This window comes from Cyprinodon variegatus, unplaced genomic scaffold, assembly GCF_000732505.1.
Source record: "Cyprinodon variegatus isolate N-32 unplaced genomic scaffold, C_variegatus-1.0 Scaffold353, whole genome shotgun sequence".
Classification (NCBI taxonomy): Eukaryota; Metazoa; Chordata; class Actinopteri; order Cyprinodontiformes; family Cyprinodontidae; genus Cyprinodon; species Cyprinodon variegatus.
Genome location: NW_015150806.1, coordinates 722,162 through 747,289, shown reverse-complemented (window position 1 = coordinate 747,289; position 25,128 = coordinate 722,162). Strand labels below are relative to the sequence as shown.

The following is a 25,128-nucleotide window of genomic DNA, read 5'->3' as shown; positions in this document are numbered from 1 at the left end:
TGGATGGATGGATGGATGGATGGATGGATGGATGGATGGATGGATGGATGGATGGATGGATGGATGGACTTTCCTGCTGTCGGACCTTTTAAAAAAAACTGGGAGTTAAATTATTAAATATTGAATTGATAATACTAATTCATTAATTAAATAATTATTTATCAAAACAATTACATATCTGAAAACATATTCTAATTTACAAAATTTTTGAGGTGAGTGGTGGGACAAGTTGGCCAAAACAATTAGCTGTAGTGTATGTATCATACATCATTCAGATGTGAACATTCACATATAAAAAGTTGCTTTGGTTGATCAAGTTGAATTGACGGGCCGCATAGATTGCTAGTGACATAATGGCCTTACCTGTATACAAAAAATTATTAGTTAAATTACTCTGTTACTGGAAAAACAAATGTTACTAAAACCGTTTTTATGTAATACCATTATTCTGAACACGGTAATAAACATGCATATGATGAGAAAATTATGTCTGTTTGAGAATTGATGTTTGACTTGTAATTTGGAGATGGTACTTGTTACATGAATGAACCTTTAATACAGGTATGTGATTAATCAGATATTGCTGGGAGGGAAAAATGAAACAAGAAGCTAAAAAAGACAGTAGAAATCTCAAAGCAAATCAATATCTAGAAAAGGGCTGAATGATTTTGCCAAAAGTCTTTATTTTATTTGTTTTTCAACCTGCATTGTGATTGTAATTTTATTTTATTTTTTACACAAGCATGTACTGGTAGATATTTCACCTCCGGGTATCATTGTTCTTGTGACTTTGAAAGCTTGCTTGTCCAGCAGAGCTTTATTGTTACTGTTGTGAGGAAAGGTGCTCATCTCTACTGGCATGCAAGGATCTGTTTGCTGACTGCAACTCTCTCTGGTCTTGTGTGCGGTAGCAAATCCACTTTAAGCAAATTAATGCCAACTAAAGACCTGGACTGAGAAAGTCAATCTCTTACTCTTGCGTCTCTATGATTTGAAAATTGTGTTTCGTCAGATTGTGATCATATTTCAGATACACCTGATTGTTGAGCCCTAATCTAGAAGAAGAAACGTGGGAAGTTTTAGAAAGCCTTACCACTGACAGAGGAAGCCAACATGTGGAAAATGAATAACTCTGTTTTTATAGTAGACTTCTGAACTCTCAAGATTTCAAGACCTTCACAGAAAAATGTTGCTTCAGGGAATTTTAGGCAAAAACAGCAGAGGTCGTGGGGAAAAAAGTGGTCCTCAAAACACCTAAGGCGCTCAAAGACTCACAAGCACAGTGCACCTGGCCTCGAAGGGCTACAGCCCAAACAGAAAAGCTAATAAACCTTAATATTCCTCGTTTCCAAGATCCATCTGTGTTAAATGTACTGAGTAATATGTATTCAAATACTAGAATTCTTGCTAGGATTCTGGTATTTGTCCAACGGAGTACTGTGCTTTTCTACATAAAACATCTCACCTGCTAAGAGGTTTACATCACTTACCTAGTCTCTCCTACTTTACATTCAATATATGCAGCATTTCTTACTGCAAGGAGAATTGTTTTAAATTCAATGTATCAACTTTGTGAACTTGCCCACATAGGTTCTCTATAGGCAATGCTTGTTTCAAGCAGCTTGACAGGAGGGCGAGACATCATGATCTGATGCTGAAGAGGAAGCTGGTCATGCTGTGGACTGTACACACATCACTTTGGACGTTCTGGTCTGATGTGGTGTCTACAAGGCAGTAGCCATGCTGTGTCACATATACACAGTCCTCCGTAGGATCCTTAGCGCCAAGGCTCAGTCTGTGTATTAAGAAGCTGCCCTCGCTCTTCTGGAAGGTCAGCTTTTCTGCACTTGAAAAGCTTCTTGTGTGTATCTATGCTTTCTGCAGCCCAGTCTGCCTGGCTGTCTGCTCGTGAGCTTCCTTGCTTGTGTGTGTCGACCTCTAATGATGAGAATGATGGAGGGAATCAAAGGGTAGATTGAGCTGACGTTGAGGCAAGCTCTCCGTGGGAGACCAGGTGATTGGGGAGGGAGCTTTGAAGCAACTTGTTGGATGGCTGTCCATTAATGTAAAATATCTTGTTTTCAAAGGGCTTTATTCAAGAATGGAGTGCAGGATACCACCGGGGTCATGGTATCTGCCAGCAAAACCTCTTACTTTAGGCAGAAAGGCCGATGAAAGGAAGGGTAGTGGATCATCACTTGGCTCTTTCTAGTGTCATGGATTTAGCAAATTGAAAGAAGTTGAAGAGGCTATCCTTATGATGAGTCTCAGTTTACATTAAACAAGAAAAAAATATTCATGAAGGCTCCCTTTTTATAGGGGCATCTTGCATTACTACTGTCTATTTGATCCGCGATTGATATAAACCCTGTTTATTGATCTCATCTGGCTCTTTGTTTATCTTCTTTGGTTAAGGATCCCTGTGACTTAAAGGGCACAAAGACGTCTGTAGTTCTCACAGATCAGTTTTCCCCTTTTACCCAGAAGAGTAGAGGAACAGACAGAATTTTATCCACCAAATAACAGGTTTATGATTAGTGATTTAAGGGCTTCATAAATCGCCCCATCCGTTTTAAGTTACCTCTATACAGTTGCAGGTCTGTCTTGACTTATGAGGCTGGACAGAGACAGAGAAAGAGAAAGAACAGCTTGTGTAAAAGTCAAAGATCACAGCTTACTCATCATATGGTGTGACAATCCCTCTCGTCTAGTTTAGAAAGGTAAAAGGGAGGAATAGATGACACAGAACATTTTAGCCCCTTTTCGACCCCCGTTAAATCTGGGTAAATCTTTGATATGTATTTTGTTACTGTTTTTTATTGATACTGGAGGGGTGTTCATAATATCAAATATAGCTCTGCATTCCAGCAGATCAGAGCATAGAATATCCAGCGCTGTGATTTAAAACAGCTTTCCAAAAGCTAAGATAATAATAAACTCAAGTTTGCTCTCATTTCTTAAGTTTTTACAAAAAGCTGTGAACTATATATTTCCTTCATTTCTTTCCATGTCAGCTCTTGTATCACTTAACTATTCGGTCCACCAATGTAATGTAATGTTAAGATATTTTTTACTGATGCAAAGCAATAGACAAACATCCTTGGTCCCTTTGAATAGTTTAGTTCTCAATAAAGAAACCCAAAATTGCCCACACAGTCCTGGGTTACATGCTTACTAAGAAGCTGTATGGAGCTCTATTCATTTTCATGCCGTTCTATCACCCAATCACAATCTTCACCGGTACATACCTAACCCTAACTGTATATATAGATACATACATTTCATATATATATATATATATATATATATATATGTGTGTGTGTGTGTGTGTGTATGCTCATATTAGAAGCAAGAATCAGTTTTACTACCATATATATACTTTACTACTATATTTATATATATATATTTGTGTGTGTGTATATAAAAGTAGTAAAACTGATTCTTGCTTCTAATATAAGCTGACAACTTGTAAGCCACTGTTTCCTCATACCGCTTAACTCAGACCACATTGTTCCCACAGAAGCGCTTTCCTCTCCCTTAGCTTGACTTATTCTCTCCACTCCATAATATTTTCTTCTCCATTCCTGCAGTTGTAGCATCTGGTTTGAGTAAAGCTGCTTGCCCCACTTGGTTGAAGATAGAAATTGGCTGCATAGTCTTTCTTTCATAAAACAAAAGCAAAAAAATAAAAAATACATAGTAAAGTGTAGGTAGGGCTGGATAATATGACCAAAACTTATATCTTTATTTCAGATTATATGATTATATGATTTCATTTTGATATTGACTTTTGGTCTTCACTTATATATCACTTTATCAAGTCAGGAGACCTGAGTAAAGTGCTGTACACTACATTTAGACATTCACAAATTCAGTCACACACTAACGGTGGCAAGCTACATTGTAGCCACATCTGCCCTGGGGCTTACTGACAGAAGGGAGGTCACTGAAATACACAGGCACCATTTGACCATCATCAGTAGGCAATGCAGCTAATGTGTCTTGCCCAAGGACACGATGACATTGGAAGCCGGAGCTGCAGCTTGAACCAACAATCGTGCGGTTCAAGAGCAAACTCTGCCCCAATGTACAAAAATTATAGCCTAAGAAAGACTGCCAAGATTAGCCACTACAAAATATCTTATAAGAATGTCAAACGTCATTTTGTACACAATCTGTGTGTACAAAAAGATGTTTGTACATTGTTATGACAGCTATACAATATACAGATTTCATATAAAAAGCTATACAATATACATTTCCATTTATTAAAGCATATGTCAATTATTTTGCCATGTTTATAAAACTCCTCCAAAATACCATTTTAGAAATAATTGCTTAAAAAAACATAAAGCCACCTAAAACCAGGAACAGCAGTGAGAAATGCTGTATCCATAGAGTGTTATGTGTATAAAAATATTTCAAATGTGTTTAAAAGTCATATAACCTATATTGGATTCAGTTTCTATCATGATATATACATTAAAAACTAAATATTGTGCATCTCTAAGTATACGTGATTGTTCAGAAATGATGTCCTGTGTTTTACCTATTTTCTTTAAAAATAGGGGTTTATGCATTTTAAACTTCTATAAGATTCAGAGTCAAGATGTTTTTATGGTTTAAGGTTCTTACGAAAGTTCATGCACAATTAGCTTGCCGACCAGGGTTCAAATCCGACGTGATCATTTGCCGCATGTCTCTCCCCCTCTCCTGTTCCCCCTTTCCCTTAAAAACAAAAGTATACATATGAAACATAAGAAAAAGGTTAACAGTCAATGATGATACATTTTTCTGGAAGAAAGTTAGACAAGGTATCGGCTTCTTTGTGAAATGGATATTATTGTGCTTTTTTAAAAATAAATTAGGCTCTTCCATCCATAAAGGACCCCCACCATGGACCGTTCTCCTTGCTGCCCTCTGAAAAAAGCGGCTTTGCAGCATTTGATGCAGGTCCTGCAGATTCCGAAACAGCTTCTTCCCCACCGTCATCAGACAGCTGAACTATTGAGAAAACTCGAAATCATGTCACAGACTCTGCATCATAATGGCAACAACGAACCAAAACACTGCATAATTGCACCATATATATTTAATGCTTTGAGCTTCCATATCAATGTGTTTTTGCACAATGTTTTTTCTCCCACACTGTTTACATTTGATCACTGCTGCACTTTTAAGAAATGGAAATGTCATGAAAGCTGTACGAAACGAAATTACAGTTGACAGGACCCTGACACAGCTGTTATGGCACTCGTGTTTATGTATGTTTACTTTCAACCTGAACTTTCTTTTTGTACTTTTGTATGATAGCTTAAAATCTAATTATCTTAAAAAATGTGTTTTCAATAGACATTGAAATCCTTTTTCTTTTTACCATTTCAATGCTAAAAGTGTCTATTTGGGGCCTGTATTTACATAGCACTTTTGTGAGGTACTATACTCTAGACCAGGCACCCCCAACCTCGGTCCTCAAGGCCCGCTGTCCTGCAGGTTTTAGAGGTTTCCTTGCTCCAGCACAGCTGATTTTAATTGAAAGCTGATTAACAGGCTTTTGGTCTACTGCAATTATCATAACCAGCTGTGCTGAAGCAGAGAAACCTCTAAAACCTGCAGGACAGGGGGCCTTGAGAACCGAGTTTGGGGATGCCTGCTCTAGACCAAAACACACATTCACGCACTGACTCAAACACCGATGTTTGGAACATAGTAGCCACAGCTGCTCTGGAAGAAGCCAGGCAGCCATACACAGGTGCCACCAGGTCCTCTGACCACCATCAGTAAGCAATGCGGGTGAAGTCTCATGCCCATAGACACAATGACATTGAAAGCCTGAACCACAACTCTCCTAGTTGCAGGCAAAGTCTGCATCCAATACCACTGGCGCCACATATAAAGAATTTTTGCTATTTGAATTTTCACAATGAGAACACAATTAAGAAATTTTTAATGCCTGCTCTTAATCTTGCATAAAGGAGTCAGTTGCATAATGAATGAAGTCTGTTGAAGGTACATTTCACTAGAATTTGTGGTTTTGTGCTATTATTGAATTACAGCTAACAAGATAGTTGCAAAACGTTTAGGTTCCTTAAATTAATATTTTGATAGATTTTAGATGGGGTGACAACACTTGTAGCTAGTATACATGGATCTGTGTGCTAACTGCAACACTCTGTGCTCTTCAGTGTGGCAGCCTACCTTCATTTAGCACTGCTACTGCCACCTAAATTATTCAATTTGGAAAGTTAGTGTTAGTGTCCCTCTGCAAATTGGTAATTGCTTTTTCTTTTTTACATTGTAATTATACTGCAGATGCAATAAATTGTCCGTACTGCATTTACATTTTTTTTTCACTGCAATTTTGTATGAACAAAACCACAAACTGCAAAGCCTGAATTACTTTATTCAATTAAAACAGATGTTTGCTCATGGGCAATGTTTTAAAATATTGTGGATAAAATTCATATTATTAACAATTATTGCATTGAAAAGTGATTGTTTTAAATTCAGGGTTCTACAGAATTTATTTCAGCTGAGCCGTTAAGAATAATGACTCTTTTATAACAAATTGAAATGGACAGCCAATAATATTACTGCTTATTTCCTCAACTCACCCATTATTAAACCTGAAAAACCATTAAAAGGAAAGAAAATTTTTCTTTTCACAGTGGGGGGTTTCAAATGTTTTATCATATTAGTATTATTTATGCCAGATTGCTATATATATATAAACTCTTTGATCGTCGTTTTTTTCTTCATATTGAAATTGTTAGTTTTATGCTTGTGTTTAAGCTAATTTACACAGCTACATTTCTATGAAGGACATTTGACTTTGATTACATTCCTTTCGTCTTTTTCAATTATTATTTGATGAATATGAATGATTAGTCTTTGAACGTTAAGTGACTGCTGAAATACATAAATAGTTAATTAAATGACCTTAATTTCACCACGTTTTCCTCCGCAATAATGTAATAACTTCACACAATAAAAATAATTGAGCAAGTTCTGTATTAATTTCAACCTTCAAAAAAGTTAAGAGGTTCCTGAAATAATCATGGTTTAATTTATGTGTGCTTCATGTCTCTGTTTGCCAGGTTGAAGCCAGAGAGACCATAGCTCGGATGTTGGGAGAGCTGGATTTGGGCCGGTCTGAGAAGTGTGTAAGGGTGAACTCCGTTTCTAGTGGCCTAGCTGAGGCCGACCTGCAGGTTGTCCTGCAAGCAGAGGTTCTTCCTCCTGCCATTATGCTGCCCAAAGTAGAGGACATTCAGGAAGTCAAATGGGTGAGTTACAACTCAAGTACCGTGAAGAATCTCTGTCTAAGACGGATGCATTTTAAGGAGTTCAAATTCAGGATTTAAGATAAAATATTCTGTTGCTTTTCTCTTTCTTTGTAAATAGTCAAAATATTCTTTTCCATGACTACCTGTGGCTGTGGCTTTATTTTAAGAAAGGATAACACATATCTTCAGGTCGAGCTCATTATCCTGATAGCCTTTTCAACAACACAATGAGAGTTTCTCCAGCTGTTCAACACTCTACATGGCACACTGCTGTGAGAGATTTCATGTTTTGGCTACAAACCAACTTAATACAACTTATCAACATTCAGCCCTTTAATTCAAGATGAACTGAAATACTGTGACTTGCGAAGGTATTCAGCCCCCTTTTACTTTTCTACCATTTGTCACATTTCAGGTTTCAAACATAAAGATATATAATTTTTTTGTGAGGGATCAACAAGTGGGGCACAATCATGAAAAGGCACAAAATCTATTGGATATTTTAAACTTTTAAATAAAAACAGTGTGGCGTGCAAAGTTAAACAGCCCCTTTACTTTCAGTGCAGCAGGCCCTCTCCAGCAATACTTTGAGGATCACTGAATGATCCAATGGATGCGTTCGATTTCAGAGGTTGGATCCTCCAAGGACCTGGTCTAAATGGACTGGGGCCCTTGAGATCTGTAAAAATAAGGAGGCTTAAAGAGTTTTGGCTATGGATTCAAACAGGTCCAGCTTTCTCCAGCTTTCACCGCCCGTACGCTCTGTCGCCTAGCAACCGTGAGAGCTCACACACAAAGCAGGCTAAGAATGGATACCGAACTTCTCATTAATGTTCTCTTTGGCTCCATTTACCTTCTGAGCACCGCGCAGCCAGCTGGCTTTGACTTGCAATGAATCGTGGGATAACCAAGGCTACGTAGGATACACCAGACCCATACTTCAAAACAGGCAAAAAGAAGACTGCATTCATCGGCCAAATAATGAGGGGTCTTCCAATCCAAACAGGCCTTGGCGTGGCGCTACGACGTAATCGGCTGAAGAATCTGGCCTTCACAGGACGCAGCTGCTGAATTCAAACTCAACATCTGCTGACCTAAATGACTGATGATGATAAATAAAATCTACCTGTGTGTAATCAAGTCTCTGTATATGTACCTGCTCTATAATTGTCTCAGAGATCTCTTTAAAGGCACACCGTGTAACTTTGAGCCACCAGGGGCCAAGCTGCTAGAGCTGTAACTATACATCTGGTGATCCTTGAAGCAACAAACGCTGCAGCGCTGTTGTAAAGGTCAACAAACAGTCAGCCGGCCAGCTGACTGTTGACTTTTACGACAGCGCAGAGGACCAGTAGCAGAGCTTCGCCATCTCAGTTAGCTTTTGTTTGTAGCCTGCTAGCTTTCTCTTCCCATATTTTGCATCTACTAAACATCAAAAATAATATAGATATATGACAGTATACTAGGAGAAAACTCTGCACTGGCCGGACCTTGCGGCTCGGAGGGTAGCGGGGTAGCTCGGGTTAATAAGTAGTGAGTACGTAAGTAATGTTTATATATATATAGCACCTTTCACAGACATAGAGATCACAAAGTACTTCACAAAAATTTCAATGCAAATAAAAATAAATTTACAGTCACTAAAGACATGGTCATAAAACAACCCTAAATCTTGTTGGAATTAAAATTCTTTCTTAAACAAATAGGTTTTAAGTTTGCTCTTAAAAACATCAACAGAATCAAGTAAGCGCAAGGAAAGCTGAAGATCATTTCAGAGCGCCTGAAAGGAGCGATCTCCCCTGGGCCTCTAAAAAGTGTGAGGGACCATTAACAGGTTCAGGTCCTGATACCTCAGCCTTTGAAAGGGGGTATAAGGACACAAGTGTCTTATGTAGGAGGGATCCTGACTGTGTAAGGCTCTGAAGGTAATGACCAGGATTTTAAACTGGAACTGAAGAGAGACTGGGAGCCAATGAAGAGTTTTTAGAATCGGCGTAAAAGGAGTGCTTCTGTTTGTACGAGTCAGTAACCTCGCCGCAGAGTTTTGAACCTGCTGAAGACGAGACAACTCCTTTTTGTATAGACATGAGAATAGACTGTTACAGTAGTCTAAATGGTAAGAAACAAAGGTGTGGATAATCATTTCAAGATCATCTCTGGACACAATTGTTATAAGTTTAGAGATTTTCCTCAGTTGTTACAAAAAATTCCTTGTCAGCAGCTGTGAGTGGTGCTCTAATGACAATGCTTTGTCAAAGATAGTGCCTAGTTTTCTAAAGCCCTGTTTACACTACCCTCTGAAAACCGATCGGTGCCAAATTTTGATCAGTTAACAGTGCCAAGCTTGGTTCCTTAAGACCATTTACACACCACGCTAGCATGGTACTTCACCTCCTAGTGACTATCCACGGTACTACTGCTCTCTAGAGGTAAATAAGCAAATCAACATGGCGGCACCCGTAACATGCAGGAATTTTGCTTAGAGTCAGGCGAAGAAGGCTGCCTTTGGTAAATCTACTTGACAGAGTCGGCTTTGGGGAAGTAAACTAGACAGACATTGAGGTTCATCACACTGTTAAGCAGAATCATCACTGGAAATCATGTGGCACGGTAGGGAAGCTAGTATTTTTATGAATGTCTGAAATTTCATGATTAGGGCGGCTGAATGTAAGTAGAAGACGTGGTCTGCTCATGCGCTCTTTGTTATCTGAGAGCAGAGCAAGAACTGAACCGCGCCGAGCCCTACTGATGAACTAGTACCAGCTTAGCACAGTTCGGTTGTGTCAGGCACAGTCCGGTTAAGTTATGAGTGCCATGTACACTCAACAGTTATCTTGGTTACCGTGCTCGAACTGATCTCTGCACGGTTTCAAAACGGTAGTGCAAATGGGGCTCATGGCCTTGTTTAGCAGACAAACTCAAGCCTCCCAGATAGTGGGGGATACCTGGAATACCGTCATCAGGGGCATTCACGAGCACCTGTTTTACCTGAGCTTGGTTGCAGTGAATTTGCATCAAGCCATTGTTTAACTTACGCAAGACATTCAGCAGAGAGCTGAACTTCTGGATCTCTGAGGATTTAAGAGAGCAGTAAAGCTGAATATCATAAGCTTTGGCTTGTAATCTGCTAGCTTTCTCTGCCCGCATTTTGCTTCTACTACGCATAGAAAAATAACAACAAAGACAGATGACTGTATACTAGGAGTGAAGTATTAACTTACCAGTCTAATAATAAAGTTGAGAAAAGAGAATTGAAAAAACATTGTTGGCACAATCCCTGTCATGTTTTCTCTTTTAAGGTTCAAAGTTCTTCTTTCCCTCAGCCATGGCCAATAGTTGAGTTGAGTCGACTGATCAGAGATGAAGTCAAGAGGCCCATGATCATTCTGAATAAACTGCAGAGATTTACAACTGAGGTGGTAGTCCATAGGACAACAGTCGTATACTGGACAAATCATGCCTGTATGGGAAGAAAGCCATTTCTTAAAGATATCCATAAAAAGTCTTGTTTAAAGTTTGCCACAAGCCACCTGGGAGACACAGCAAACATGTGGAAGAAGGAGCTCTTGTCACATGAAACCAAAATTTAACTTCTTGTTAACAATGCAAAATGTTATGTTTGGCATAAAAGCAACAGTAATGGGAAATTGATGGGAAAATTGATGCAGTCAAATACAGGACCATTCTGGAAGAAAACCTGTTGGAGTCTGCAAAAGGCCTGAGACTGGGACGGAGATTTATCTTCCAACAAGACAATGATCCAAAATGTAAAGCAAAATCTACAATGGAATGGTTCATAAATAAACTTATCCAGAAGTTAGAATGACCAAGTCAAAGTCCAGACCTGAATCCAGTCGAGAATCTGAGGAAAGAACTGCTGTTCACAAACGCTCTCCATCCATCTTCACTGAGTTAAACTAAATTAAACACTAAATGAATGAATTCAGATTAAAAGTTTGTATTTTATTAAGAAAAGGTGTGATCCATATTTTTTACTTAAAAGATTCTCTTTTTTTTAGGTATATCTGTAACGTTTGTTAATAGTTATGCATAGTACCTTACCTAACCTTTGATGCAGGTTACTGTTGTTTCTTTGCAACAAACTAAATCGTCACATTTCTGGACATTTTATCTCTCCTCAGTACCTGTGCATTCGTAAAGAGTCGTTTGTTTTGTGGTGACCATGTGGGTTTTAATAAAAGGGTGCTGTACAGCTGCCAATTTCTCAAAGGTCAGGAGACAGGGACGTCATTAATGCAGAGCTGTTTTGATCAGCACCATATGCCTATATTCACTTACCAGAAAAGTATAACAGTAAATATTATTTTCTTCATTTTTTTTGTAATAATGGTGAAAAGATAATACATGTGAGCTTGTATTATTTTTCTCTTAGATTTTTACTGGCAAAATATCTGTTTAGCTTTTTCTAAGCGCTTAATGTAGCTGTTTAAAAGCTTCAGTTAAATCGGATGTGAAAGGCATGTGTCTGGTTTGGCTTCGAAACCATAGCGCACTCATGTACACACTAAAGCACACACACACTATGTGTAATATGTACGCATACATGGTCTAGCGGCAGGCGGAGGAAGTTTTTAACTAGTGGTTTTAATTAGAACACGTCTATTTCCTGCTGCCCCTGCTTTCTTCCCAGTATAATTGCTGACAGGTGTTCGCTTATTCACTGCGCCAGCTTTTCATCCTGTACTACTTTTATTCTCTGAAAAGAGACACTTTTGTCATTCATTTTCCTTTAAAATTGTTATTATTATTGCAAGCTCGAAAAAAAAAAACATTGTTGGCAAATTAAAAGCCGTATGACGCAGATAATTGTCTGCCTTTTTTTTTTTCCTTTTGTGCCACTAATGCGCTTAATTGTACGTTTATTCAAGTCAGCCTGTTGTTTAGTCTGTTCTCCTCAGGAGAACTGGCTGCAAGCTTACTGCGCTTCTGTTTTGATTTATTTGTGAGTTTCTGCACCAGCAGGCGTATGCACGCTCCAGAGACTAACACAAGTTCTGCTCTGGCCTTTGAGTCTGTCATGCATGCTCATCCGATCTCACCTTGGTCCCTCACAGCTCTTTCCGTCTGTGCCTTGCCCAGACTTTTCCCTGTGTGTGTTTGCATTGTAAGCATGTCTGATTCTCTCCGCTCTTGTTAGGCCAGGCAGTAAATCCCTCACTTGTTTATTTTTCACCCTTTTTTTTAATGGATATTGGCACAGGAACCTTCAGCCTGATTTGTCGCTAAAAGATGGACTTGCTTGTTTCTCTTTGTGCCAAACTCTTTTGCTTGGCCTTTCTGCTCTCCTCCAGCCCCTTGTGTGACTGACAGGCCTTATTGGGCTGTAACAGGCGTAAACCCCCCTTCACACACGCACTCTTTTGTTCGAGGACAATTCTCACACAGATTCGGAGCCGTGCGCATTCTTTGCCCACCATACTATTTGGTGTGCACTGGGGACCAAAAGAATCGCACCCTGTCCCGCTCCTCCTCCTCCTCCTCTACTCCTCCTCTCGTCCCCTCCCCTCATCCCTTTTCTCCGCTTCCCCTCTGTGAAATGAACACTTCAGCAGGCCGGAAACATTTAATCTGGCCCCCTTTTGAAGAAAATTAATTGAAACTTGTCCCACTATAGCCTTCATTCTCGAGCCCCGTCTCTCCCTCCTTCTCTTTTCATGATTGCGAGTTGAAAATTGTCCGAGGGCTTGTTTGTATCAAGGCTCTGAATGGCAAGAAGAGGTGTTATTTGTTCTCTTCATCAATTCTTTTATTTTATTCAATTCAGCGAATAGCACCTTAAAGGGTCTTAGTTTTGATAGCCATTGACAGTTAATGGTTGCCGTCCGTGTCAGAGTGAGAATAAGCAGGCGCTATTGCACCTCTTATGGTGGTAAATCGACACTTTAGGTATATAATAGCTGAAGAGGAGATTCTTGAAGAACAGAAACGTCTAGTCATTGAAGAGCTGGCTTTTTTTGTTGAGTGGAGCCATCGCCTGTTTTCTGCAGTAGGATCTAAACCACCAGCTTGACCAGCAGTGATGTATGTTAGATTTCCCAACATCTATCTGGTCTGCTCTGTCACAAAAAAATGGGTTTATCTACACCCTCTTTTCACACTCCGACTCAGCCCCCCCAACACCCCTTCCTGTGTTGGCAAGGGAGGGGGGCATATTATGCTAAAACCCCCAGCGTTAGTTTTTATGTTGCCATAGCAGCCTTGCTCCCACAGGGTTGTGACCTCAGATGATTACAGTACAAAGCCCATTGGGTCTTGAAAACCTCTTTGAAGATGAAAAGTCTTTGATGGTTTGTATTTATGCAAATCTCCTCGATATGATTTATCCAACTGAGATTGAATGGAGAGATGATTAAAATTGCCCCTATTTTTTTTTTCTTTTTTCAAATCCCTTCAGTGGAGGTCCACTCTTTCAGTTTTCCGAACGAGTGTGGAGAGTGGTGAGTGTGAGGGCTATTGTGTTCCCCTGTTTGGACAAATATTCATAGTCTACCTGAGGTTATTTATAATGACTATTTTTTATTTCTATTGTCTTGCAGAAAGAGCAGAAGGAGAGGAAGGAACTCAGAGGTAGACATTTCTTCTCTGAGCTTTTAGTCTCTCTTCTTTCTGTCTTTTTTTTTTTTTTTTTTTTGTCTGGCTTTGAAAGGAAATATCTGACGGAGGGGGCTTTTGTGTGTTTCCAGATGATAGATTTAGGAATTTGGGCAACCCCACTGGCAGTCCAGGGCTAGCTGTGAACTGGTCTGTTGGAAAAAATCGGAATGCTTTGGTCTTCAAAGAATTAAACTTGGGTTTTAAAGCCCTACTTAGGTGAGCTTGCATATTAGCAGGAGTCGTGCAGAATAAAGGCCTCAGCAAAGTGTCACATCACTCTCTGATTGTTGCTGCACTCTCTCCTCTTCCCCACGAAGGAGGTTTGCAAAAACAGCATAATGCAGTGGTAAAAACATGCTCAAAGACGTCCCAAATCTTGTTTCTTCTTCCTTCTTCTGCACTTTGTTTCTTCTGCATGTGTCGGTGTGTGCGTGGGTGCATTTACATGTCTGCATGTTCTCAAGGGAGCACAAGCTGTAGGTTTGGAGAACCTCTGAAAGAAGGTAGAGCAGAATACTTCAGTCGAAGAGGGGAACCCTGGTGTTAATGTAAAATATTTTCTTTCTTCGCTTTTGTTGCTGCTCTCCTTTGCGTGCTCTCTGCGCCCTGTGAACCCTCACAGATGTATGTCTGAATAAGGGCTGAAACTGGAATGGCACAGGTTAGAAGTGTCGAGATTTCCATCGAAGAGGAATTTTGACATTTTAAGACTTTTTTTTACTCTACTCCATCATTCTTATCCTCAAAGGCATTTTGAAAAGCAGTTTTTGTAACCCTATGTTGTTATTACTGCAAAACCTTACACCCAGTTTAAACTAGCAGATTTTGTACATACAAAGGTGTGCATTTATTAAAATGTTTTTTTTTATTATTAAAAATAAAATTAGAAGTGTGCCATGGGTTAGTGTCAACCCCGTTTCCTCTGATACCTCAAAATAAAATCCACTGCGATATTATTAGGTTGTTTTTGCTGTTCATATAGTTCAGAATCAGCCCCGTTTACTCTGCTGCTCCAAAATGGATGTAATCTAGTGCCCAAATTTCATAGTTAGTTTTTGTTGTTTTTAGGATGGGTCTTCAGCCCCCTCTTCCCTACATCTTACTAAATTCCAGTGCTTAGTTCTTAACTTGATTTTGCTGTTTGTATATTTTTATTCAATCCAGTAGTATACATTACCCTGAGATCAACTTTAGTGCCAATCTTCTCCACTTTAGCTATTTCTTTAATTCATCTACAGCATCTTTATATCACTACAACAAAGTCAAATCAAGTGTTGCTCCTTTTATCCCATTTTCATCATTTAAATTCTGTTCCCTTTATTTTTCTACCCTAAGATAAAATCCTTTTCCCATCATCTCTTGCTAGTTATAAGACTTGTACGAACTTACATTGAATATAAAAATGAGCGGCAAAAGAAAATGGAGTTAAATTATGTGTTTTCCTATTTATTTGGATTGTTTGAACACGATTGGCTACAGCGCTTCGGGTAAATTAATTGACTCAGATTGCTGAGAGCTTTATTGTCTCGCAGTCAGGTAAACTGTGAGTGTTATTAATGAGCGGAGCCTGATACGTCGCCCATGTGCTCAGTTTGTTGACAGGTTTCAGCACTACTTGAAAGGACGGACACTGACAGAACCCATTCGCCTTGTCACCTTTGTGGAAACCGCTGTGGGCCTGCTCAATTTTAAGGTAAATTACAAGTGAATAAAAGGAAAACTGCAAACGTAAGAGATCTCGCTTTTTGTTTATAGTTGGCTTTAGATTAAAGACTCCGTCAGCATGGAGAGAAATCGCCACATCCAGAATGAGAGGGATCTGAGGCTTTAGTCTCTCTGTTTCTTTCCATCCTCAGACATCCTGACACTGTTTAATTAGTGCAAACTTGATGTCCTCATAGTGAGAAAGATCTTTAGAACATTTCTGCTAGAATCAGTCAGATTTCAGGAATGGTAGAGCATGACCTTCAGCTACTTGGAGGGGAAAAGAGAGCAGATTTGGAGAACAACCAGCTGGCAGTCCTTCTTTTGTTCGCCTGTTCTTCTGTCTAATTCTCTGACTGTGATTGGGTTATGTGTGTTTACGTATGGTTTTTTTCTGTGGTTGGGGGTGTATCTTGAGAAACCCTTTCTTTTTTTCACCCAGACTGAACACCAGGTAACTTTCTGTGGCACAGCTAGCAGTAGTATTAATTTGGAGTTGAAATTAAAGACAAGCATGAAAAACATCTTACTGTATGTCACTCTTTGCTCCAGTTCATCTAGGTTGTCGTGGTTTTGTTTGTAACTGTGTCTTACCTGCTTTTATGGACAACATCCGTGTATCTGCAATGCTTTTGGCCCAGATTTTTTGTTTAGGAAAAACTTGATTCTGGTAATGTACTTAAAGTTCAAGGATTAATATTTTACTGAGACTGCAAATAATCCATATGAGAAACTATTAAATCCTTCAGTTTTTATGTTTTATTTGATTCAACTAAGTAAAAATGCATCTTCAACAGTGGCTTGTATGTCTCTGTGCCATAATTTCTCAAATCTGTTTCCTCTTTCCAGCCACTTTCTGCCTCTGTTATGCTGATTTATTCATTCTCTCTCAGGCGGTGTGTGAGGAAATCCGCCAGCTCGCTCCCAGAGCCTGGCTCCACCATGACGGTGTGGTGTTTGGCTCCGATGACTTCTGTGCCAGCATAGGTGTCGGTTACACTTCAATTTTGACACTCTAAAATTATTGCCATCGGTGTTTTGCTGTTATTGTTTTCACAGTGCCTTGCAAAAAGCCATTAATGCAGTGTTGTGTTGCAGCAAAATGCCTCTTGGTTTGCATTATGTCCCAGGGCCTTTCTGAATGTTCTCCGTCTGAATTTGTTGAGTTATCTCTGGATACTCCCACTTCCTACCCCAGTCCAAAAACTGAACATCTTTAACTCTTTCACACCAAGTGTGTCATATTTGAAACATTTTTGAGGCAGCTACATCATCAGTGTAATCATTTCGTTCTTGAAAACCACAAACCTATACAGTCAGACACATGCAGTGAAGAGAAAATCTAGACTTAAATGCAGTGAAATGCCTATTGTATCACAAATTACACGAATAATATATCTAATTTAACTTTTCAAAATTGATGGATTTTTTTTTTTAAATCAAAATGTTCAATAGTTGCTCTAAAAGAATTAGAGAATTCTGACAATTATTTTATGGTTTTGGCTCTCCAGCATTAGTTATTGTCAGTGTTGTATAAAGTACTGAAATCTCGGAGTCAAGTAAAAGTATAAGTACCTCTCCAAAATATGACTTTGGTAAAAGTCCAAGTCATTGACTGAAATGTTACTTGAGTAAAAATCTTAAAGTATCTGAAATGGCTTGTACTTAAGTATAAGAATTACTGTAAAAATAGATGTACTCAAGTAATGTAGTGAAAAGTATAAGTAAAAAGTAAGTGCAGTTTGAATTACATTTTTTTTTACATTTTGGTAAACTTTGAAGGTTAAATTCACTTAAAATAATATACACAACCAAGTGTAGGATAAATTTAGACTGGCTTTGCGAAACAGGTGTATCCTATTGGTGCTGATGAACAAGCCCAGGCAAGACCCGACTTTGTAGTCAGTAGGTGAGGTCAAAACACTTGCGTTTCTCTTGCTCTCTCGCTTGTTTTTTTGTTTTTTGTTTTTTTTTTTTACTTAGTAACCAAACCAAACATTGAAAATGTATCGGAGTAAAAGTATGCAATTAAGTTTGTAAATGTAATGAAGTAAAAGTGAAAGTTCTCAAAAAAATGTATGCTCTTGGACAGTATAAAGTACTCCAAAATATACTTAAGTACAGTAGTGAAGTATTTTTACTTCGTTACTATACAACACTGGTTGTTGTCCATTGGTCTCTCTAAATTACCCTTAGCTATTAGTGAAAGCATTCATAGTTGTTTGCCCTGTGTCATTTTTTTTACCAACCTCTTACTAAATTGACTAGAATTCCAACTGTTCTTTGATGGCTTTAGAGAACAGTGTTAAAGGATAAGCAACGTGAGACCAAGGAATATGCCAGACATGAGAGGGAAGACACTAAGGAGATTTTTAAGATAGGGTTAGATTTTGATACAAACATCACCTTCCATCTATGCTGAGAAGCAACATGGTAACTGGCTCATGGTAACTGGAGATGAAGACATCCACTATGCATAAAATCTGTACACAGGAATAATGTTTTTTGTTCTCTAAAAAGATATTCTTTAATGAAAGAGATTTAAAATAACACTGCTCACATAAACATGATAGAGTTGTGATGGCAGCTTCATAGTTTTAGATTCTTTTCTTTGGTAGGTACAAAAAAACTGAATAGAATGGAAGACGGAGTTTAATACAGGGCAATCCTAGAGCACTAAAAGACAGGAGACTGTTCAGCTCCAGTGTAAAGCAGCATTCTGTTAGAAAGGCCTAGTCAAAGTCATGCATCTAAATAAGTCTTTGGCATGACTTGAACTTGACAGAAGACGATCCACTTGGTGGGATTAGGCTGAAGCTATTTTGCAAATTAGAAAGGCCAAAAATGAGGATAGATAAACCCTAAAACATCTGCGACTTTTACTCCAGTGAGATATTGACTTAGGAGGCAAAATAATACAATTCGATTCAAAAATACTTTATTAATTAAAGGGAATTTAAATGTTGCAGTAACTCATACATTATTTTTTAAACAGGTGTTGTAGGTGTTTGTAGCTGTAGGCAGGAAGGATCTCCTGTAGCTGTCTGTCTTGCACCGGATCTTGAGAATCCTCTTACTGAAGATACTCTATTTTAAAAAATCTTCTGAAGAGGATGATCACTGCTGTCCATAATTTTCATCACTTTATTAAAAATTACAACAGATAAAAACAAATATGTTCCACACCTTTTTAAACTTACAACTTCTGTTTACTTTGATATGATCACTTTCTGTTCATCCATCACATATTTCTCTAAAAAAACAAAATTTTGTTGTAACCAAAAAGAAGGTAAACATTTATAAAGAAGGCAGTAGTATATTGTCACTTTCACTGTTAAGTGTTGGATGAGTCTTCATTCAAATATGTGTTAATTTTAGCCCCTCACCACTTTATCTCAGCATTCTTGTATTTGCCTGCTGGCCCTCTTTAGGTGCCACACGGACTAAGGATGCCAGAGAGCTGCTCTACGCTCGGCAGAAGGTGGTTGTTACCACCAAAGCTTTTGGGCTGCAGGCCATTGACCTGGTTTACATCGACTACAAAGATGTAGAAGGACTGAGGCTACAAGCGAGGGAAGGAGCGCTCATGGGCTTCACCGGTAAAGAGACTGTCACCATAATGAATATTATATCAATGTTCACTATTATAACTATACTTGCTTCCCATTGTTAGCATTGATGTTGTTTCAACTGCATGTCCCTATAATCCTGGGGAGAAGATTTAAAAGTTCTCATCTGCAAAAAAAAAAAAAACAACATTTAAGATATTTTGTAATAACAATTTCACCTGAACAAATATTTTGATCTGTTTTACAGTGGAATGATAAGTGTATTTGTTGTCAGCATCAGTTTTTTAAGATATGGCACTCCACTTTGGGCGACATATGCTTGGGGACTGAAATAAACCAAAAAAAAGTCCAAGTTGCACTCCTAATAGATATATTTTTGCTATGCAGCAACACCTCCACTAGTACCCCCTAAAAGCACTAAGAAAATATAACTATAGTAGCTGGTTAATGAAAGCAGAACTTGATGTCTTATATGAACTACCAATTCATTACCAAGTTAAACGGCTATTTTTAGCTTTTTTAATAAATCACATGCCTCATTTGAAATGCCAAATATAAAAGGATAAGTTGATTGTGTATAAATTTCTTTGTCAAGTATTGAATTTGAGAGAGGGGTACAGAAAAAGGATTGTCTTTTGCTGGATTCATGGAAGAACCTCCAGTAATTGTAATTATTACCTCTATCAAGAGATCAAAAATCAATACATTCTTTTGCATAAAAAATTACCTAAATCTCATTTTCTTTTATTTTTAGAATTATTTGTTTTAGCTGAGCTGTATCAGGCATTAGTTTTCCAGAAAAAAAAGCTTCCAGACAGACATTGAATCAATGACCTGCTCTTCATGGGGCTCTTATGGAGACACAGAAAGTGCCTGTATGTCATGTTATATCAGTGTGTTAGTTGCACTTTTTGCTGTTTCCCACTGAAACTCATCCAGGTGACCTTGTTTGCCATTTCCGCCCCTCCGGTGTGCTGAAGGTTCTTGTGCCTGCGTGTATTCTGTTCTCTATCCTGTTTTTGCATCTTCAGAGCTACACTCGGCACACGATTCCTCAAGCTTAGTCAAGAATAGAACTGAACTGCAGTGAGAAAGATTTGCAGTTGATCTCTTGGTGCACGAGGAATTAAAATGGAGCAGCTGAGGGGAATCAGCTGGTTGATGAAATAAATGGTTTGATTTGAAAGGGAGCAGAAGCATTTAAAGAGCTGGATTAGTGCTGTACAAGCTGTGGGCTCTCTGTATAATCTTGGTTAGTAGCTATTACTGGCCCATGTGTGCTTAAGCAATAATACTGTGCAGCCAAAAGCTTTACCTGTGCAGTAATTGACCTTGGCACAACCTAAGCTGGGAACAGCACCCATTAAGCACAGAACACAGAACACTAGTGCCCCGTACCAGGGAGCTTAGTATTGTAAAGGCAAATGTTGATCTAATGCATACACATGAAGATATTAAGATAAAACAAAATGTCTGATAGGAGTTTTATTCCTATTGTAGTTAAATGTTGTATAGACTTCCTATTCAATATGATCTGAGCTGTGGGTTTGCATTTAAAATATTCTAGAAATAGCAAAACAATCTCTGCTCTTCGGGGCCACATTACACTTCTGTCCCCAGGACCCTGTCCATCATTCGCCTGAGAGCACTTTGCTAAATAGCAATCCTCCAATAAGATGCCAGCCCCACATGGCAGCCTGGGATTGGCTGCATGGCGTGAATGATGCATTTTAGGAGAACCAATGGATTGTAACCAAGGGCACCTGAGTCGCCCAGCCAACCCTGTTGGAACCATCATTTTCTTGTTGTCCTAAACAGCTCTACACACACACACACACACACACACACACACACACACAGGCTGACTTAAATAAACATTTTCTAAAATTAAAGAAAATTTAAGCCCACCAGGTTTAATATGGAAACATTCTATAGCAACAAGGAAATCGTGTGTTCATAAAAGGGAAGGCACCTTTTTCTTTTATTATTATTTCATTCTGATCATCCGATAAACACAGGTGCAGAAACCTGGTCAGATATCTGTGTAAACTCTTCAAGCTGTTTTTGTATCTCTGCTTTAAATAAACACTCTGTAATTAACAGAGAAAACAAAAAAAAAACTCGGGTGGAAAAAAAAACGATTATTAATATTATCCAGGCTAAAGAGTAATCATTGCCATGTTTTCGGGGTTTTTTTTTTTCCCCCAAGGTTAACTAGGGTGAGCAGAGGATTCTCTCCTCCCCCTTTTTTCTCCCCTCTCCTGGGCGACTCTTTTTTTTTTTTTTAACCCTACTCGCTCGTGCAGCCCGCCTGCACAGCCACCTTGAAGGATTTGTTGCTGGCGACAGAGCTAAGCCCTAAAGTGTCGGGTTCCTGCTGGCTGCTGCTGAGCTGCCGTTCTTCTCAGACATGTTCATAACCCTCAACTTTATCGCTACAAGTTTGATCTGCAAATGTACACGGGATTATGTCTGCAGCCGTCGCCCACATTCAATGGAGAAGATGGCTATGTGGAGGAGGGGGGGGGGATGATTCTTCTTTCCTTTCCTCCATCCCCAGTCCCCACACTTTGTGAGGTTTAGAATCTCTGCCACTAAAATTATACAGCAAGTAGGGCAATAAAGAGATTTCCAACAGACCAAATACATTATTTGCATGTGTTATTTGCAAATATTTAGTATCAGGCGACTATTTGCAAGCAAGCAGACCTATGTGTTTGCAGTAGTGCACATATTTTGATGACAACTGAATCAGACCTAAGTAACTGAGGGACCACCTGCTGGTAGATCATGTTTATCAAAGTCATATAACTGCATGAATAAGCAGAGAATGGAGATTTGTTAAACCAGGTAGCAGTGGATGCATGAATCGTGGGTATTAAACGTGTTTCTTTTGTATCTCCACCCAAAATCTGTCTTTAAATAAAAATAACGAAATAGTGACATGAACAGCACCATGGAGCCAAACGTATCTGTCTCCAGCTACATGTTCTGATGTGTGTTTTTCTGTAGGTAAGCAGGTTATTCACCCCGGGCAGGTCCAAGCTGTGCAGGAGGAGTTCTCCCCGAGCTCAGAAAGGGTCCAGTGGGCCAAGGAGCTCATCGCTGCTTTCAAGCAACATCAGAAAGAAGGAAAGGTAATGATAAGTGTAGATTTATCAGAATCTTAATACTTTTGATTGTCAAAGGAAATTATTTGTAGGATTAGCAACACTTTATATAATAGCTACATTATCAAAACCCCTAAAACTTTACGTCATTCAGTTTTGATCTGAGCCCTTCCTGCACTTCAATCATCTACAAAAAAAATATGAGACAGTCATGGTTTGGAAACTAATGATTCACAAACCATTAATCTTATTAAGAACTGCATGTTTGCCCTTTTTTTTAGAGAGAATTAGCTATTAAATGTTTTAAAAAGTTAATTTGATATATTAGATTTTTGAAAAGAACTAAAATAGGGTTAAAACTACGGTTGAAAAGCTGTGGCTGATGCATTTGAAGTTGAGAGCATGCTCTACGAAAACTTATTGCAGGACTAATCAACCAGGCTGTGTTTGTCTGCTTTACCCTAGTAGCCTTTTAGGTATAAATATGAGCTGGAATGCAGGATTATGTCGTACACATTCCTTTGTTTACATAAATAAGCCATTACCATGAGAATGCAGTATCTTTACTTGAGCATATGATACTATAATAGTCTCATACTGGCTCTTACCTGATCGCCATGTTTAAAAACACTCATTATAAGAACAGCTACTTTAAGATATTCCCATCTGCAACTCTTCAACATCCCTCTGCTGTCCGTACGCTGTGATGACACGGCTGTTTCTCTGCTCCGACGCTCACACCGATCCTTTGTGTGCACACCTCCATAGCTCCAAAGACTACATACTGTACGCCCCGGGGTGACTATCAGGACAGTGAGGGGAGGGGAGTTGGGCCAATTAAGTGTACAATATTATTGTCCCTAATTTAGTGCATGGTTGGAGCCTGTGTGCAGAGCTCTGTGGGCTGTCTGCTGAGGTAATACACAATCTGCCCGCCACCTCTCTCTCCCTGCCAGGGCATCGCCCGAAGGGATTCATCTCTTAGCCGTCCCTCAGCCAAGCGCTCCACGTGTGTTTGCATTTTATATTTTCTACTGTTCCTTTGTCTTTCCAGGTTCCTGTCCGGAGGAAAGAAAAAAAAAAGGCTTTCTATTATTCTGATGTCAAAATATTGACAGAATTTGCAACTGATTTTATTTATCAAAGGTGCATTTTTTTAAAGCAGTGTTTGTTTTTCTCTCCAGGGCGCATTCACCTTTCGCGGCAGCATGATTGACTTGCCCTCGCTGAAGCAGGCTCAGAATATCCTGACCCTCTCTGCTGCTGTGTCGAGGAAATAACCGGAGGAACCACGGGTCGGAAAAAGGACAGGAAACTGGAAATCACTTCATGAACTTTACAAACCTGGTGCAGGATTACAACGAAAAACATGGCTTGTATTTTTAGTGTAGTAAACATAAATGTAAATACACTGAGTGGCTGTACATGTCTGTTTATATGAGAGTCTTATTTGAATTACTGGTGTGTGTTTTGAATATTTCAAGATCTCACTGTGAGCCTGATCAGTGCTCTGGTGATGAACCCTGTGCAGCTTTCTGGCAGCATGTTCACCGTCATGTCACTCTGCAGCCTGCGTGCCCACACCCTCCATCTCTCCCGAGTCATGATGAATGCTCTACCATCAGCACGCCCAGGCGGGGGGGCCCAAAGGGTAAACAAACAACACCGCTCTGCTGTGGCAGGTCTATTCCTCGGGCCCCGTAGTTACAGCCAGGCCTCAGCCGCCTGCCTCCATTATGACTCAAGTACTTCAACATTAAGACAAAAGAAAAATCTAATTGTTTTGAGTTTTTTTACTTGACGTTTTAGCCACACAGCGGCTGAGGTGAAAGGCACGCAGCAGCATTAAACTGATTTCCTACATTAGGGTGACCTGTGCTTACAGCAGCATTCATCAAAACTGTTTCAGCGGAACATAAAAAATGAACTTAATGAGCGGAGTGAAGAAGTCACAAATGAAAGCACAAAAGAGGGCTTTGTTGAACACTTGTCCGATTCACAGAGGCTGTGAAGTGGGTGTGATGTTCGAGTAGAGACAGATTAGTGGCCATGTTGCTCCAGCAGACCAGGACCGAGGCTTTGTCTCTCTGACTGCGGATGGGAGGATAATTGGGGGGGTGTCGAATGGTTAATAGTGCCATTGGTGACCATGGTAATGAAAGGCGCCATACCACCTCTACCCCACCTCATCCCCTCTCTTTCTCTCTCTTTTTTCATGTTTCTTTCCCTTTACTGTATGATGTATTGTGTCTGGGACAGAGCCGGTGTCTGTGCCAGGCCCGTCCAGACAAAAAAAAATAAAAAAATGAGACAGAAACCCACTCCTGCATCCAGCCAAATACCCCGATGGTAAGCCGTGGCATTTGGCCACAATGGTTATTCGAGACTGGTTCACTTTTTGCTGCCATTTATTTTCTAACTCTATATTTGCAGCTATTAGCTGTAGCTACATTTAGACATTGTGTCACTATATCAGAACTATAAAATATACATTTTTTGATTGCCCTGATTACTTAGACTAGAAAAAAATATAACAACAATCTTGTTGAACTTTGAAATGTTTATCTCGACTTCTTAAACTGTTAAACATTTGCATCCAAAATGCTCCATTTAAGTTTAAAGTGTCCAAAAAGTGTGATTTTAGGGCTAATACTTTTTTGGGGGGGAAACGGTGTCTATTGTATTTTTTTGTTTATGTATAAAAAATAGTATGAAACACAAACATTTAAAATAGAAATCATTAGCAGGTTCATAACAAGTCAGGTAAAGTCCTAAATTAAATGTCAGGTATCTTTTTCCCGTGCCTTTGTACATGAATTCATCATTACTACATCATTTTCTTTT

At 39.2% G+C, this 25,128-nt stretch overlaps 1 protein-coding gene across 1 annotated transcript in view; it reads left to right on the top strand.

The window, feature by feature from the left end:
* clybl (citrate lyase beta like) overlaps positions 1–24,808 on the top strand; it is a 62,482-nt gene extending 37,674 nt beyond the window's left edge. Inside the window, exons 3-8 of the mRNA XM_015385977.1 lie at positions 7,098–7,286; positions 15,493–15,594; positions 16,499–16,592; positions 19,037–19,204; positions 22,187–22,311; positions 23,469–24,808. Coding sequence (XP_015241463.1) covers positions 7,098–7,286; positions 15,493–15,594; positions 16,499–16,592; positions 19,037–19,204; positions 22,187–22,311; positions 23,469–23,564 — 774 coding nt within the window. The 3' untranslated portion in view covers positions 23,565–24,808. The remainder of the gene's footprint in view (positions 1–7,097; positions 7,287–15,492; positions 15,595–16,498; positions 16,593–19,036; positions 19,205–22,186; positions 22,312–23,468) is intronic.
* Positions 24,809–25,128: the final 320 nt, after the last annotated feature.